This window comes from Eleginops maclovinus, chromosome 20 (assembly GCF_036324505.1).
Source record: "Eleginops maclovinus isolate JMC-PN-2008 ecotype Puerto Natales chromosome 20, JC_Emac_rtc_rv5, whole genome shotgun sequence".
Taxonomy (NCBI): Eukaryota; Metazoa; Chordata; class Actinopteri; order Perciformes; family Eleginopidae; genus Eleginops; species Eleginops maclovinus.
The window spans coordinates 14,158,350-14,171,207 of NC_086368.1; the positions used below are offsets into that span (position 1 = coordinate 14,158,350).

The 12,858-nt window shown below is 39.4% G+C and overlaps 1 protein-coding gene across 1 annotated transcript in view; it reads right to left on the minus strand.

The window, feature by feature from the left end:
• scn8ab (sodium channel, voltage gated, type VIII, alpha subunit b) overlaps positions 1-12,858 on the minus strand; it is a 47,922-nt gene that overhangs the window by 6,797 nt on the left and 28,267 nt on the right. Inside the window, exons 15-25 of the mRNA XM_063910512.1 lie at positions 11,661-11,834; positions 10,796-11,152; positions 10,500-10,673; positions 10,059-10,352; positions 8,374-8,491; positions 8,111-8,265; positions 6,777-6,950; positions 2,668-2,790; positions 537-821; positions 386-439; positions 160-297 (exon numbers count right to left, since the gene is read on the minus strand). Coding sequence (XP_063766582.1) covers positions 160-297; positions 386-439; positions 537-821; positions 2,668-2,790; positions 6,777-6,950; positions 8,111-8,265; positions 8,374-8,491; positions 10,059-10,352; positions 10,500-10,673; positions 10,796-11,152; positions 11,661-11,834 — 2,046 coding nt within the window. The remainder of the gene's footprint in view (positions 1-159; positions 298-385; positions 440-536; positions 822-2,667; positions 2,791-6,776; positions 6,951-8,110; positions 8,266-8,373; positions 8,492-10,058; positions 10,353-10,499; positions 10,674-10,795; positions 11,153-11,660; positions 11,835-12,858) is intronic.

Sequence of the window (12,858 nt, forward strand, 5' to 3'; positions counted from 1 at the left end):
GATTTATGCAAAGCTTAGCTACTCTGCTGCTGGCAGTGGCTGAGAGTGGTATTGATCTTCTCATCTAACTAATATCTAATAGCATATAAAATGTTTTCCCAAAACTGTTTCTTCAAATGAAAGCAGCTTGAAAGTGAAAGTGGGGAAAATAAATCTTATCTTTTTCTTCTGTTGGTTGAAGTTATCAATGATGACACCAATGAAGAGGTTCAAGGTGAAGAAGGAGCCAAAGATGATGAAGATGACAAAGTAGATGTACATGTACAAGTTGTCCTCGTAGACCGGCTGGTCCTCCACCTGTAAGCGGGAAAAGTGAAAGTTTGTATAAAGCTGCACAATTGTATGTCCATCCAGAATTCTAATTCAAAAACTACATCAAGCGTACCTTTCTAGAATCTATTGCGGCGTACATAATGTCCATCCAGCCTTTGAATGTTGCCTGTAAAGTTGGCGGACACATTCAGGGAGAAAACAGGTTGAATTCTGGATTTCAGATGAGAGAAACAAATACAAAATGTACAGCAAAGGTGTCTCACCACTTGCAGGAGTGCCAGGTATCCTGCGCCCACATTGTCAAAATTGATTTTGACGTTTTTCCATCTGACTCCACTGACGTTTGAATTGATGAGCGCGAAACACTCTGTTTTGTTGTTGACGACCTCAGGGAGGAAGTTCTCCCCTGCAGTCTCATTGTAACAGTAGTAATACTTTCCAGCAAACAGATTGACACCCATGATGCTGAAGATGAGCCAGAAGATGAGACACACCAGCAGCACATTCATGATGGAGGGGATAGCACCCACCAAGGCATTCACCACAACCTAAAGAGAGCAGCAGGGACACAGAGCCGCTGTAACTCAGCGATCACACACCTACTGCATGATGTTCACACTTAAGAACATCAACACACACACATACATAGAAACGCACATTCTCTCATTCCACTAGAGGATATAGGTGTGTTCAGGGATTTCTTGGTACCGATCAAAATAAAAATACAAGAGGTGTAACAATACTGTTAATTCATGGTTCAGCAAGACACAGTTCAGTCATGGTTTGATGCACTGAGGATATTTTTTAACAAAGTTGGATGAAAATAAAATGAAACTGTCCAACTGTTGTTTTTATATTATAAAAAAAAATATTGCTTCCTCGTCAGATTTTGGGTTGAATAGAAAAATAGAAAAGGCCAGTCAGTGTGCTCATGTAGATAAAGAGCTCTCAGCTCCACAGTATCAAAATATAATGTGCTATGATACATATATTGTTACACCTCTAAAAATGCAATTATTCTTTACTTGCATATCAAAATATTGTAGGGATTGTACAAATCCCATACATTATACAAGAGATAGTTATATTAAATAAACAGTGTTAAAACTGTTAGTTTTACAAATATTGCCAATTGATCATTTCAGTGTGACTATTTTGCACTGAAGCAGTGCGTTGTAGGAGATCAAGCTATAATCTAAAGGACGACACCATGTGAATGTGCATTTCCAAACACAGAAGAACCATGGTAACTGAAAGCCAAATAAACCAAAACTATATAGGCAAACATCAAATGTCAAAACGTTATTTTCATGTTAGTGTTCTGCCTAATAATATAGAGACAAAGCATCCATTTGATCAGTTAATATAACTACAATAAAATGGTGATCATGAAAATCATGGTGATGACATTCACTGAGGAGTGGTGAGCAAGGATGGCGGGGGAGGGGGGGTATGCAACCAGAAGTTTGTTGATCTTCCAGTGTGACAATGCCAAAGCCAAACTGTGATAAGATCAGATAACGGGACACTGGAGGCAGAGCAACAGTCAGGGGATGCTGAACTTAGACACTGACAAGGTTTTTTTTCCATCTGCCTAGCGACAACCAGAGGCTGATCCAACCAGTCACACATTGAAATAATGATCTGAAGAACTCAAGACATAAACTGTGTCTTTCTCAGGCAAAGCTCAGTACAGAGCCCTGAGGGTCACATGGTATCGAAAAATACTTAACTTGGAAACTGTCCACAAGGTCAATGATAAACAAATGATAGACAAATATGTGCATATTAAAATAAGCATACATTGCATACATTTCTTTATGAATTTGTTTATCCATCACATGTGGGGGGTCCGTAGCTCAGAAACAGTTTAACACATATGGGTTTGCTTGCTCAGATTGCATAACTTTACTCTCCAATAACTCCGTTGTGTGACTCAGTGTGAACAGGTTTTGTGTGATGGTTCATACCAACCTCTAGCTGTTCTCTCAGCTGGAACTGAACACTTCAGGGCTGAATAATTATTAAAACATGTTTCATCATTCAGGTCAAAATCCTAGATTTTTGTCTGCTGTTGGATAAGGCATGGGACAGATTTTTTAAGGTGTTTTCTTAAAACTTTTTAAATGTGAATCTTTGCAAATTGCCTTAACATAGCACTAAATTTATAACAAATGAAATGAAATATGATAAATCAAATCAGATGTATCAAGACCATCTGAAATGATCTGAATCCATGCAAAAAGCTTCTCTTTGATAAAAGCTTTCACCTAAAAAATTTACCTTAATCTGTATTTAAAATAAAATAATCTATATTGCCATCTCTAGCATGCGTTGATGCTTTTATTTAATCGGCATGCAAAAGGACCAGCTGTCTGGTATCTTGGGTCTTACCCTCATCCCTTCAAAACGTGACAGGGCCCTGAGGGGTCTCAAGGCCCTCAGTGTCCTGAGTGATTTAATCGGACCTAGATCGGAGTAGCCCAACGCATTAGCTATAAGGCTGACTATAGACACCTACACAGATAGGGACAGAAGGAGAGGGAAAGACAGAGGCAAAGGAAGAGAGGACCCACATAGTTAGAGGGGATATAGAGAGAAGGTGTGCCCTATATATACTGTAAGGATGGCTGAATGGTTATATACAGGTACATATAAGTACATACATCGTTTCTAAATGTGTAAGTATATGTATCCATAAAAACATAAACAGGGGTTATTACAATAGACAAAGGTCAATAAAGTGTACATGACCCAAGTTTTTAGTTTCTTTTTTTACATGTTTGTTTGCTTATGTTTGGTTTAGTTTGGCAAGCCAGTCTAGCGTGATAACCAGCTTAACAGCACAGTAAGCACACCTGGAAAGAAACTTGTGGTTGACACAGTGAGAGGGAGAGAAGATAAAGAGTCAAACAAAGGGAAAAAATTAGAGGAGAGATGTATTCACAAACACTAAATCAATGTGACACAATAATATACACACAGTACACAATACGAAACAGTACAGTTTCCACACCAGAGAGCATCTTACTTAAAGAGGGGGAGAGAAAACGCAGAAGGTTGAGGACAACTTTCAGGGTTAGAAGAGAGAGGATAACCTGTGAAAGTACGAGTCCCAACACAGCACATAAACCTTACCCTGGACCCTCAAACACCGACCCCTCAGTCCCTCTCGACAGCTGCACAATGTCTCTCTTAACTTAAAGAGAGACACAGTTATAGGCACCTGCTGTGAGAGAGAGGACAGGTCAATATTAGGGTAGAGATTTGCATGGAAAGTCAGGATTAGTTATCTGTACAACACACGGGCCAATTAAAATATATTGAGATTTCTTCATATTCTAGTTTTTCTATTGGAGATGAGTAAGGGGTTGGAGAAGCTGCGGATCCAAACATAACCTGGAAAACTTGACTATATCAGGCTATATCCTTAAATTAGGACTCTAACACGGAATGGGAGGAAGTAGATTCTGATTTATTTATTTATTTCACAAGAGAGAAGCAAATCAATTATTTAATATTAAATTTCTAAATCATTTTGGTGACAATTTGAGGAAAATACTTGACTTTTTTTGCCACAAAAGACCAATACATTCCCCCTGTTATATTTTACATGTATTTTCCTTAAACGATTGTTGTAAATATTGTTCTGTATTGTTGTTTCCAAAAAAAGTGGTGTGGATTGACTGGGTGGAGTATTGATGAGTTTTGGTGGGTTTGTCCAGGGTCAAATGGTCCAGGACCATTTTTGATCTCCAGTCCGTTAAAATATGCTTAACTAAATTATAGGTTTTTATTCAATATTCTCAATACACTCATATTCTCAAAGGGATTAAACTCATTTATTTGAATCATTTTAAAAGAGCCTAGATGGGACAAACATTATCATTAAACTGTTGGCAATTATGTTTCATCTTTGAAAAATGCCAACTCACAATTAAGGCTTGTGGTTCTACACATCACGGTGAAGTTAAAAGTATTAATGAATAATTGATATTGTTGTAGAAATACACTATCATGTCCTTTCATCAAAATGTATTTCCCCAAAAGGTCAAACCAGTCAAAATAATATCATATTATGTCTTACTAATGTGTTTTTATGGGATTTGGTTTATTTGTTTTATAATTATTAAACCTCTCAGCAGCTGTGCTTTATTTCAATGTCACCTGATTATCATGTGGAATTCAAATTAAAATAAGAAGTCATCTAAAGTTGATTGAGCCATGGTGTAAACGTGCCCATCGACACTGTGGGAGTCACCGGAAACAAATCACATGAGTCAGCACTTGACTTCTTCCAAAAACAACAAATGTAGGTATTGGGACAGACCCAAAGACAAGTTCAGGAAGCATCATACATTAGTGTATCCTTATCATGTGACAATGGATGTTAATACAAAATCACAGACATATTGGCGCCTCACAGTCAAGGATGGATTAAAATTGGTGATCAAGAGATAATGGATGACTTACCAGCCTGCACATGACTAAGCAGAACATAAAACACATCATCTAATACATATAAAAGGATTAAGAAGGAACAATATGAGTTCTCGGTTTGATTCAATATTTTGAAGAAAAAGTCTGAATTATACAAAAAGAGTCAGAGGCTGTATTTGAAATAGTTCATTTGTTTAACTGTATAGTAAAATTGTAAGTCAAAAAACAATTTGGACATTGTTCAGGTCATGCCCGATGCATGATAGCACATAAGAGAGTACTTTGTTAGTAACCATTACTTATTGACTACGGTAAGCTATAATCTGAGTCCCAAAAAAGTTTTACTTATTTTCATTAGGGAAGGCACTACAAAATGTCTGTTACACCAAACAGTGGATGCTTGATTACAGTTGATCACTTCTGACAGCGTAACACTTGTTGAAATTTAGACTTTTTTCCGTATTCTGAGATAAGTCTCTGAACATGTAGATATTTTCAGATTCTTCTTCAGACTGTGAAAATACTACAACATTTAAAATTAGGACTTTAAGTTCCAAAAAAATATTCGGCCAGTGACTTCATTTTTGACATCTGACATTTTTGACAATTCTAACCCCCTGCTCATCAACTTCCTTTCTCTCCTTAACTGATACACCCTTGGATTTCGGTCAAAATGAAATAACGCTGTGTTATGTCCCTACTCTACCTCCTCCGTCAACAGGACAGAGTCATCCCATTAATGGTGAGGCCAGACAGAACATGGCTAGGCTTGTAGGCGCCACTAACAGCTCCCCCAATCAGCTGCTTGTGGAAAGATCAATCTTGCTGTCAATCAAAATGCAGTTCACTGCCTGCATAGTTGTTACGGTTTGGTTCAAAAACGACACTGTAGACGTTTAAAGTCCCTTTTTCGTCAGCAGAACCTAGTCCGCCATAATTCCTGACTATCTCTTGCTCCATGTTATCCTGTCATGCTCCAAGCATTTCATTTCCTGCAACCTACCTAGCTTGCCATGTTGGGTCTGGCTCTTCTTTAAGGAAATAAGGTCCCCATTTTCTCTGGCCCTTAAGCATACCATGTAATGTATCATTTTTTCTTTTTCAAATACAGACACAAGAGGAAAATCAGTGAGAAACTCATCATGCACAAATGACAAGGAGAACAAACCATAAGTGTTCAAAAGCACTCATCAGGTGGGAAAACACTGAATGACTCAGCAATCCAGAGACAGAAAAACTCTCCAGAGGCATCCTGGAAATGGCAGACTACGATGCTGATATTGAACACTGTGAGGAAAACACAGCCCTCTTATCAATTTAACAGTTAGATCCCATTAAATGTCCACTTTAACTGCATTTTTGTGAGCACTAGGATTTCGACGCCCTTCTGACTCCAGATAAATATGTCCAGCAGTAACATCTAAAGTTGCAGCGGTGCTAACTGCAAATGTCTCCCACAAAGCACTGCAGCAAAGCCTGGAGATCACACAGGAAGCAATGATCACACAATAGATCATTATTCTCTGCAGAGTCAGGCTTATTCTGAGGGGATCATCCAAAATGTGTGATAACATCTTAGTATCATTGTTAGTACTATTATGTAACCTGTAGATTTAAAAAGAATACTGTCATTGATTCAGTCAGTTCAGTGTGACAAGCTGAAAGTGACTTATTTCAAGAGGCTTAGCGGGATACAGCACATGAAGTGGTGAGCAGATTTGACATGGAATAAATAGAATACTTATTTATAATATTTAATGTGTATCTGCATTGACAAAATGCAATGACACTAACAAAAAAGCTTCTTGGAATGAGGGTCATATCATTTATTTAGTTAATGATTATATTATTCTACCACTACTTGTGACTCAAAAACAAGGCAGAGGTAAGGTCCGGCTTAACGGTTTAAATTAACCAAAAAGCCAAAACCTCATAGTCAGGCCTGTATTTGATGTTGCAATCTTAAAAATATAATTATGAGGAGTTGAATCAAATTTTTTATATATTTTACATTGTTGCATTATTTGCTAAGAAGTGACAAAAGGGTGGGCAAATGTACTTACATCCACAATGAAGAAGTCAAGCCAACACCAGGCATTTGTGAAGTACTTGACGAAGCCGTAAGCCACCCATTTCAGCAACATCTCCAGGATGAAGATATAGGTGAAAACTCGATCTGCATACTCCAGAATGATCTTGATTGTCTTCCTCTGCTCAATGTACACATCCTCAAAGGCCTGAAGTAGTAGTACAGAAACATTACATTGGCTTTCTCATCATTTTCAGTATTTTACACCGTGTTCAACAACTCATTAACCCCAACTGTGAGGTAAGCCACACCTTACAGCGTTTTGCTTTTTGTTTGATATCTCCAAAAAGTATACCAACTGATTACCAATACTATTTCCATATGGGGTTTTTAATAACTGTATAATGGCAGACCTAGATTACTATTATTCTAAAACACCTTGTGTCATGTTTTCGGAAGCAGCTATTATGCTTTGTTTACCTTGAGATGAGTTGTTTACATAGTGAAGGAAAACTGATTGACGAAGGACATTTTTCGCCTAGTCAAACCAGACTTATTGTTCCCACAGCTCTTACATTCTCCATTGCCTGTTTCCTTTCTTCAGCACACACGTAAGTGTTTTGATTTGGCCACGGGCCTTCCCCTTCCAGAAAGCTGCAAACCCAAGCAGGATTCTGCTGCTTAAAAGGTTGGTGCATTACAGCACTTTGCTGTCCATTAGCAACAATCATATGAAGGGCAGTTGCAGAAGAAAAGCTGGTCGAGCTTGAGCACATCTTTAAGAGATTCACTTTCGCTAAATAATGTCATATTCTTGCTTAGTTTAAATATTCTTCTTTTTCAACCTTGTAACCTTGTTGATATACTGTATGTGCTTCAATATATGAATAACAAGCACTAGAATTATGTTAACAAAAAGTGGGAACACCGATACATTTATATTTGCATAGTGATAGATAAATAACAGTCTTAGCCATTTCTCCTCAGTAGTACAGGAAGGATTTTTTCAAATCTCTACAGTGCTTCTACTATTTTAAATTGAAATTCTTTGATTTGGGAGAGCAGAGGGCTATTTAGCTGATTGCAATCTGCACTATGGCACTAGATCATACACACTGGACCTTTAAACTAATGCAGTTAATAGCCTGCCCAAAATAAAAGAAATACCAGTCAGTTAATAGCACCAAAATTCAACAGGGCCACAGACAACATAACAAAACCACCATTACATTGAGTTTGTGTGTGTGTGTGTGTGTGTGTGTGTGTGTGTGTGTGTGTGTGTGTGTGTGTGTGTGTGTGTGTGTGTGTGTGTGTGTGTGTGTGTGTGTGTGTGTGTGTGTGTGTGTGTGTGTGTGTGTGCGCTCCTACCAGTGCTCCACTGCTGAGCAGGATCATGAAGATGATGAGGGTTTCAAACCAGTTGTGTTCTACAATGAGGTAGCAGGTCTTCCTCAGGAACCACCAGTGTTTTCCCCAGCCGTGAGTGATAGGAACATCACAGCACTTGTATTTGGCAATACACTCTGTGATACAAACAAAAACAAAACTGCTGATAAACACAGAAAGGATGCATAAAACTACCAAGAACACATGATCATTTACTACAAAGTCAGATAATACACAGAATCTACCTTCTGTCCAGCAAGCTTCTGGATCAACATACTCCTCGACAACCTCCACCACTGCAACCTCCTCCACATCAGGCTTGATGTCTATTGTGCTGCCCTCAGACGAACTGGTGTCATCCAGCTGGGACAAACAGAGGAGCAGAGAAATCAGTTCAGCCTGTGATTTTCTTTCTGGACCTTACAGGCTCAGCAGTGAGATACTGAAAGTGTGTGGACACGGCACAGTGCCAGGACAGCCATTACATTAATGCCCCTTTGAGTTTATATATGCAGGACATGATTTATTACTAGAGGTAAACATGTTGTAGCCATGTAGTGAAGCTAGTTCTCCCTCGGCCACGCCTATTCTGCAGGGTTATTAATAGATTCAAAAGGGAAGCAGTTAAACTTGACCAGTGATTGATTGTGCTGGTAATGATGGTCATTGTAATACATGCCTACAAAGAGACTCTTCAGTGATAAAGGAATCATTTCATTGAGCTGGAATAATTAAAACAAATGTGTTTCAAACAAAAGAGTCAGATGATACACAGTGGTATTATTTGTGATGAAAACTAAAATGATTTCACACAATTTATAACCAGTGTATTCTTGGAGGCCTAAGCTTATTAATAATATGCTTGAAATGCTCTGAATATGAAAGCAGGAGTTGTACTGTATGGTAAAGAGGACAGAAGTGCAAAATTCTCATTCTAAGCCGTTGCAACCATAGCTTGATGAAGAACACCTGAACCAATAAATCATGTCATTCTATAACAATAGGTCAAGGTGAGTCAGGGCAAACTAGTCACACCAGTATACCAGCAGCCTTATTGCAAAAAAAATACACAAACATGCAAACTCTCAATTCTCAAGAGAATGATACTGCACTTTATAATCTTAAGTAGTCAGCAAAGGTCCGCATTCACACTCTTTTCTGCTCCCTCTCTTTTGTATTCCTCTTTACCTAACAGCCAGATGGATCCCTGCTCTCCTGATTGGCTGTTAGCAGCTCTGTCTGTGTCTACTCCCTGCAGTGTAGCTCGTGGCTGGCTATGGTGCGGCAAAGATTGTTGTGTGGTTGGTTGAGGGAGCCCAGTGGAATATGAACCTGGTGCATGTACGGTATGCTGCTGCATTATCTCCTCTCCTCCTACTACAAACCAGGTCAAGGTGACCAAGACATCAGGCTTCTCCACAAGCTTAACGTCTGGTTTCCCTTCTCAAACATTCATGTTATATAGTAGACTAGACAGGGTCTTTCTCTGACTGTCGTCTTGTCAGGATTTCCTTCTTGTCTGTCTGTCTGCATGGTCAGCATTTAGGCTCAGTGTTACAGCTCTCATGTCTAAATGGATGTTCTGAAATGTCAAGTGAACTAAATGTCTTCAGTGTGGCAGCTCTTGGCAGATGCTTAATTGGCAAGAACCCAAACAAAAACACATTTACACACATGACTTATTACAGCAAGCAATGTTACATGAAATCACATTTTTGATTTAAAAAAATGTAGAAGCTTTGTGAATGTTTTATGACAGGTTGATCTCTGAATTGGCCCAAAATGTAATCCAAAGTAAAACCAAAAAGCATAATCTCCATTAAGGAACTACTGACCAAACTATCATCAAACTTTAAAGCAAGGACATTAACACTGGCATCTCTCTGCTCACATCCTTCCTTCATTCTCACACCTGTCCTTTTCTACTCACATCTTTACTGTTCTCCACATCCGATTCACTGCTAAAGTCTTCCGTGTTGAGGTTTTCAAAGTCTGACTCGCCAACAGCAATAGGAACACAGACGGTGAGGTTGGGGTTGTGGATAAAGGACATGTAGTCTTCATCAATCATATACTTTCCCACACTGCTCCCAATGCCACTGGTGGTGCCATTGCCATTTTTAGCATAGTCCAGTTCACGGTTGATGTCCACGGTGTGGTTTGCAATGCAGTTGAGTTTCTTCTCATACATTTCATCCAGAGGCTTCTGTTCATCTTCTTCAGGCTGCAGAGTGGGAGAGTAGAACAAATATAAAAGGTTAATTAAACACAAGAATTACATCATAGAACTAAAACTGTAAAACACATTCATATAAAGACAGATAAAACTAAACTTATTGCTCATGCATTAAGATGATTAATCATATGGTACCTTTTTGAGCACTGATGCCACCAATATTCGCATGTGAACCTTGAACCAGGCAATCCCTATCTTAATGCGGGCCACAGCGAGCTGGAGGTTGTTGGGCTCCCCGTCGTCATCTGTTGCAGCGAGGTTGTCAGCACTGAACGAGCTCAGCAGCAAGGCCAGGAACAGGTTCAGCACCTCAGAAACAGATACCACAAAAACTGGAACCCATGCACTCATAGTACATGGTTCACAACTGGGAAACTACAGCAAGCTACTATCACTAGCATCTACACTATGATGCTATTGTCTTTTCTTACCACCAGGTTTCCGATGACCATGACCATCATGAAGACGGTGAGGCACATGGTCTGTCCTGCCACCTCCATACAGTCCCACATGGTCTCAATCCACTCGCCACACAACACTCTGAACACAATGAGGAAGGAGTGGAAGAAGTCGTGCATGTGCCAGCGAGGCAGTTCACAGGTCACGGCGATCTTACACACACAATCCTTGTAGCTTTTGCCAAACAGCTGCATGCCCACCACGGCAAAGATGAAGACGATGATGGCCAGCACCAGGGTCAGATTACCCAGAGCTCCTACTGAGTTGCCAATGATCTTGATCAGCATGTTGAGGGTGGGCCACGATTTGGCCAGTTTGAATACTCTCAACTACAAGAGAGATAGGACATGGGATAGTAAAATAGTTACACATATTAAGACAATGATCAAAAACAGGTTGGATTTAAGTTGAGTCTTGTTTTGACATTATTTAAAAAGGTCACGCAAGGCAAATGTACTGACCATACGTTAAGAGTTTTACACATTGTTATAATGGTTTACTGTCATAGAAGCAAAAGAAACACTTTGTATGATGCCATGTCTTCAGTATACTGCATTAGAAATAAGGATGCATCAGCCATACATGGGCATTGGCACATTGGCAAATAAGGTGAAATAATTTCAATTATGCATTGCTAAAAGCAGAGTATAACGCATAATAATAACGTTTTAATTTGGAGCTTTAAAGAACAACACTATTTGATGATAATAAAGACAAATCAGCATTATGCTAAGTATTACAGTTAAAAGTATTTATATTTTTATGATAAACATTTTCAGCGTTTCCATGAGGGCCTCAAAAGATAATCAGATGGTGATCCTACTCCCTTCCGCTTACCAATCGGAATGACCTGAGCACTGACAGACCCTCCACATCAGCCAGTCCCAGCTCAACTAAACTCAGAGTCACGATGAAGCCATCAAAGCAGTTCCAGCCTTCTTGGAAGTAGTAATAGGGATCCATGGCAACCAGCTTGGCAAACATCTCTCCAGCAAAGATGCCTGTGAAAACCTGTAGACCGAAACAGGATATTAGATAAGGTTTATATTATTTTCTTGTATGAACATAACATGAGGACTACACAGATACATTTGGGATTGAGTTTCATGAAATGTTTTTTGTGGTGGAACAAAATAATGAGGGAAAACACAGAGAGAGGTGAATCTCAAGTGTTAACCAATGAGATACCAGTAGGATTAATGATTGCTTTATGTTGGATGTTTTTAGCTACACCTACTAGTGCTACATGACGCTTATCTTGAAGCTACCCCGCTTTGGGGACATTTTTATTTGTTTTAATAATAATTCCATTATATCACAAAAGGAAAACAAAAAAAACAGCAAGATTTTTAAAATCTTTTCTTCATTCTAGAGGTGAAAATCAGTGAAGAACGGAAAAAACCTGACTTGCTTACAGTGCATTTATTTGATGTAGTGCTGATTAATAATGGATTGGGATTTGCTTTGAGTGAGGACTTCTCTGACAGGGCAAGGTCATAGAGGAGTGGCACGTGTTGTAGTAGAATCTGTATGGTGCTGTAGTATTTTAGCCAATCCTATATCGTCCCCGGAAAAAGCTTATCAGTGCCCCATCAGTGCTGCAGAAAACACCCAATGATTCATACTGCACCATGCATCAAGCTGATTCCCCTGACTTAAGTTCCTGTTACACTCCTGACAGCATGCCAATCCCTATGACCTCATTTCCTGTCTTCTGTACTGGCACTGTGCCAATACTGCTGCCCTCAGACAGCTGTGCAAGGGTGATACCTGACATCAAGGGCAGAGCGCTGACAAATCAAAATGTCTGCTGCACACTTGGTTAATATGCCTTACACTATGACTGCGAGTTTCAGTGTGTAAGAGAGAGAGGGAGGGAGAGAGAGAGAGAGAGAGAGAGAGAGAGAGAGAGAGAGAGAGAGAGTGAGAGAGAGAGAGTTGAGTAAGCAGGATTCAACGGAAGTAGGAGAGTGACCTGAGTGGGGGTGATGAGAGTTTGGGGAGCAGGCTGGCTGGCTGCATTAAAAAGGTACTA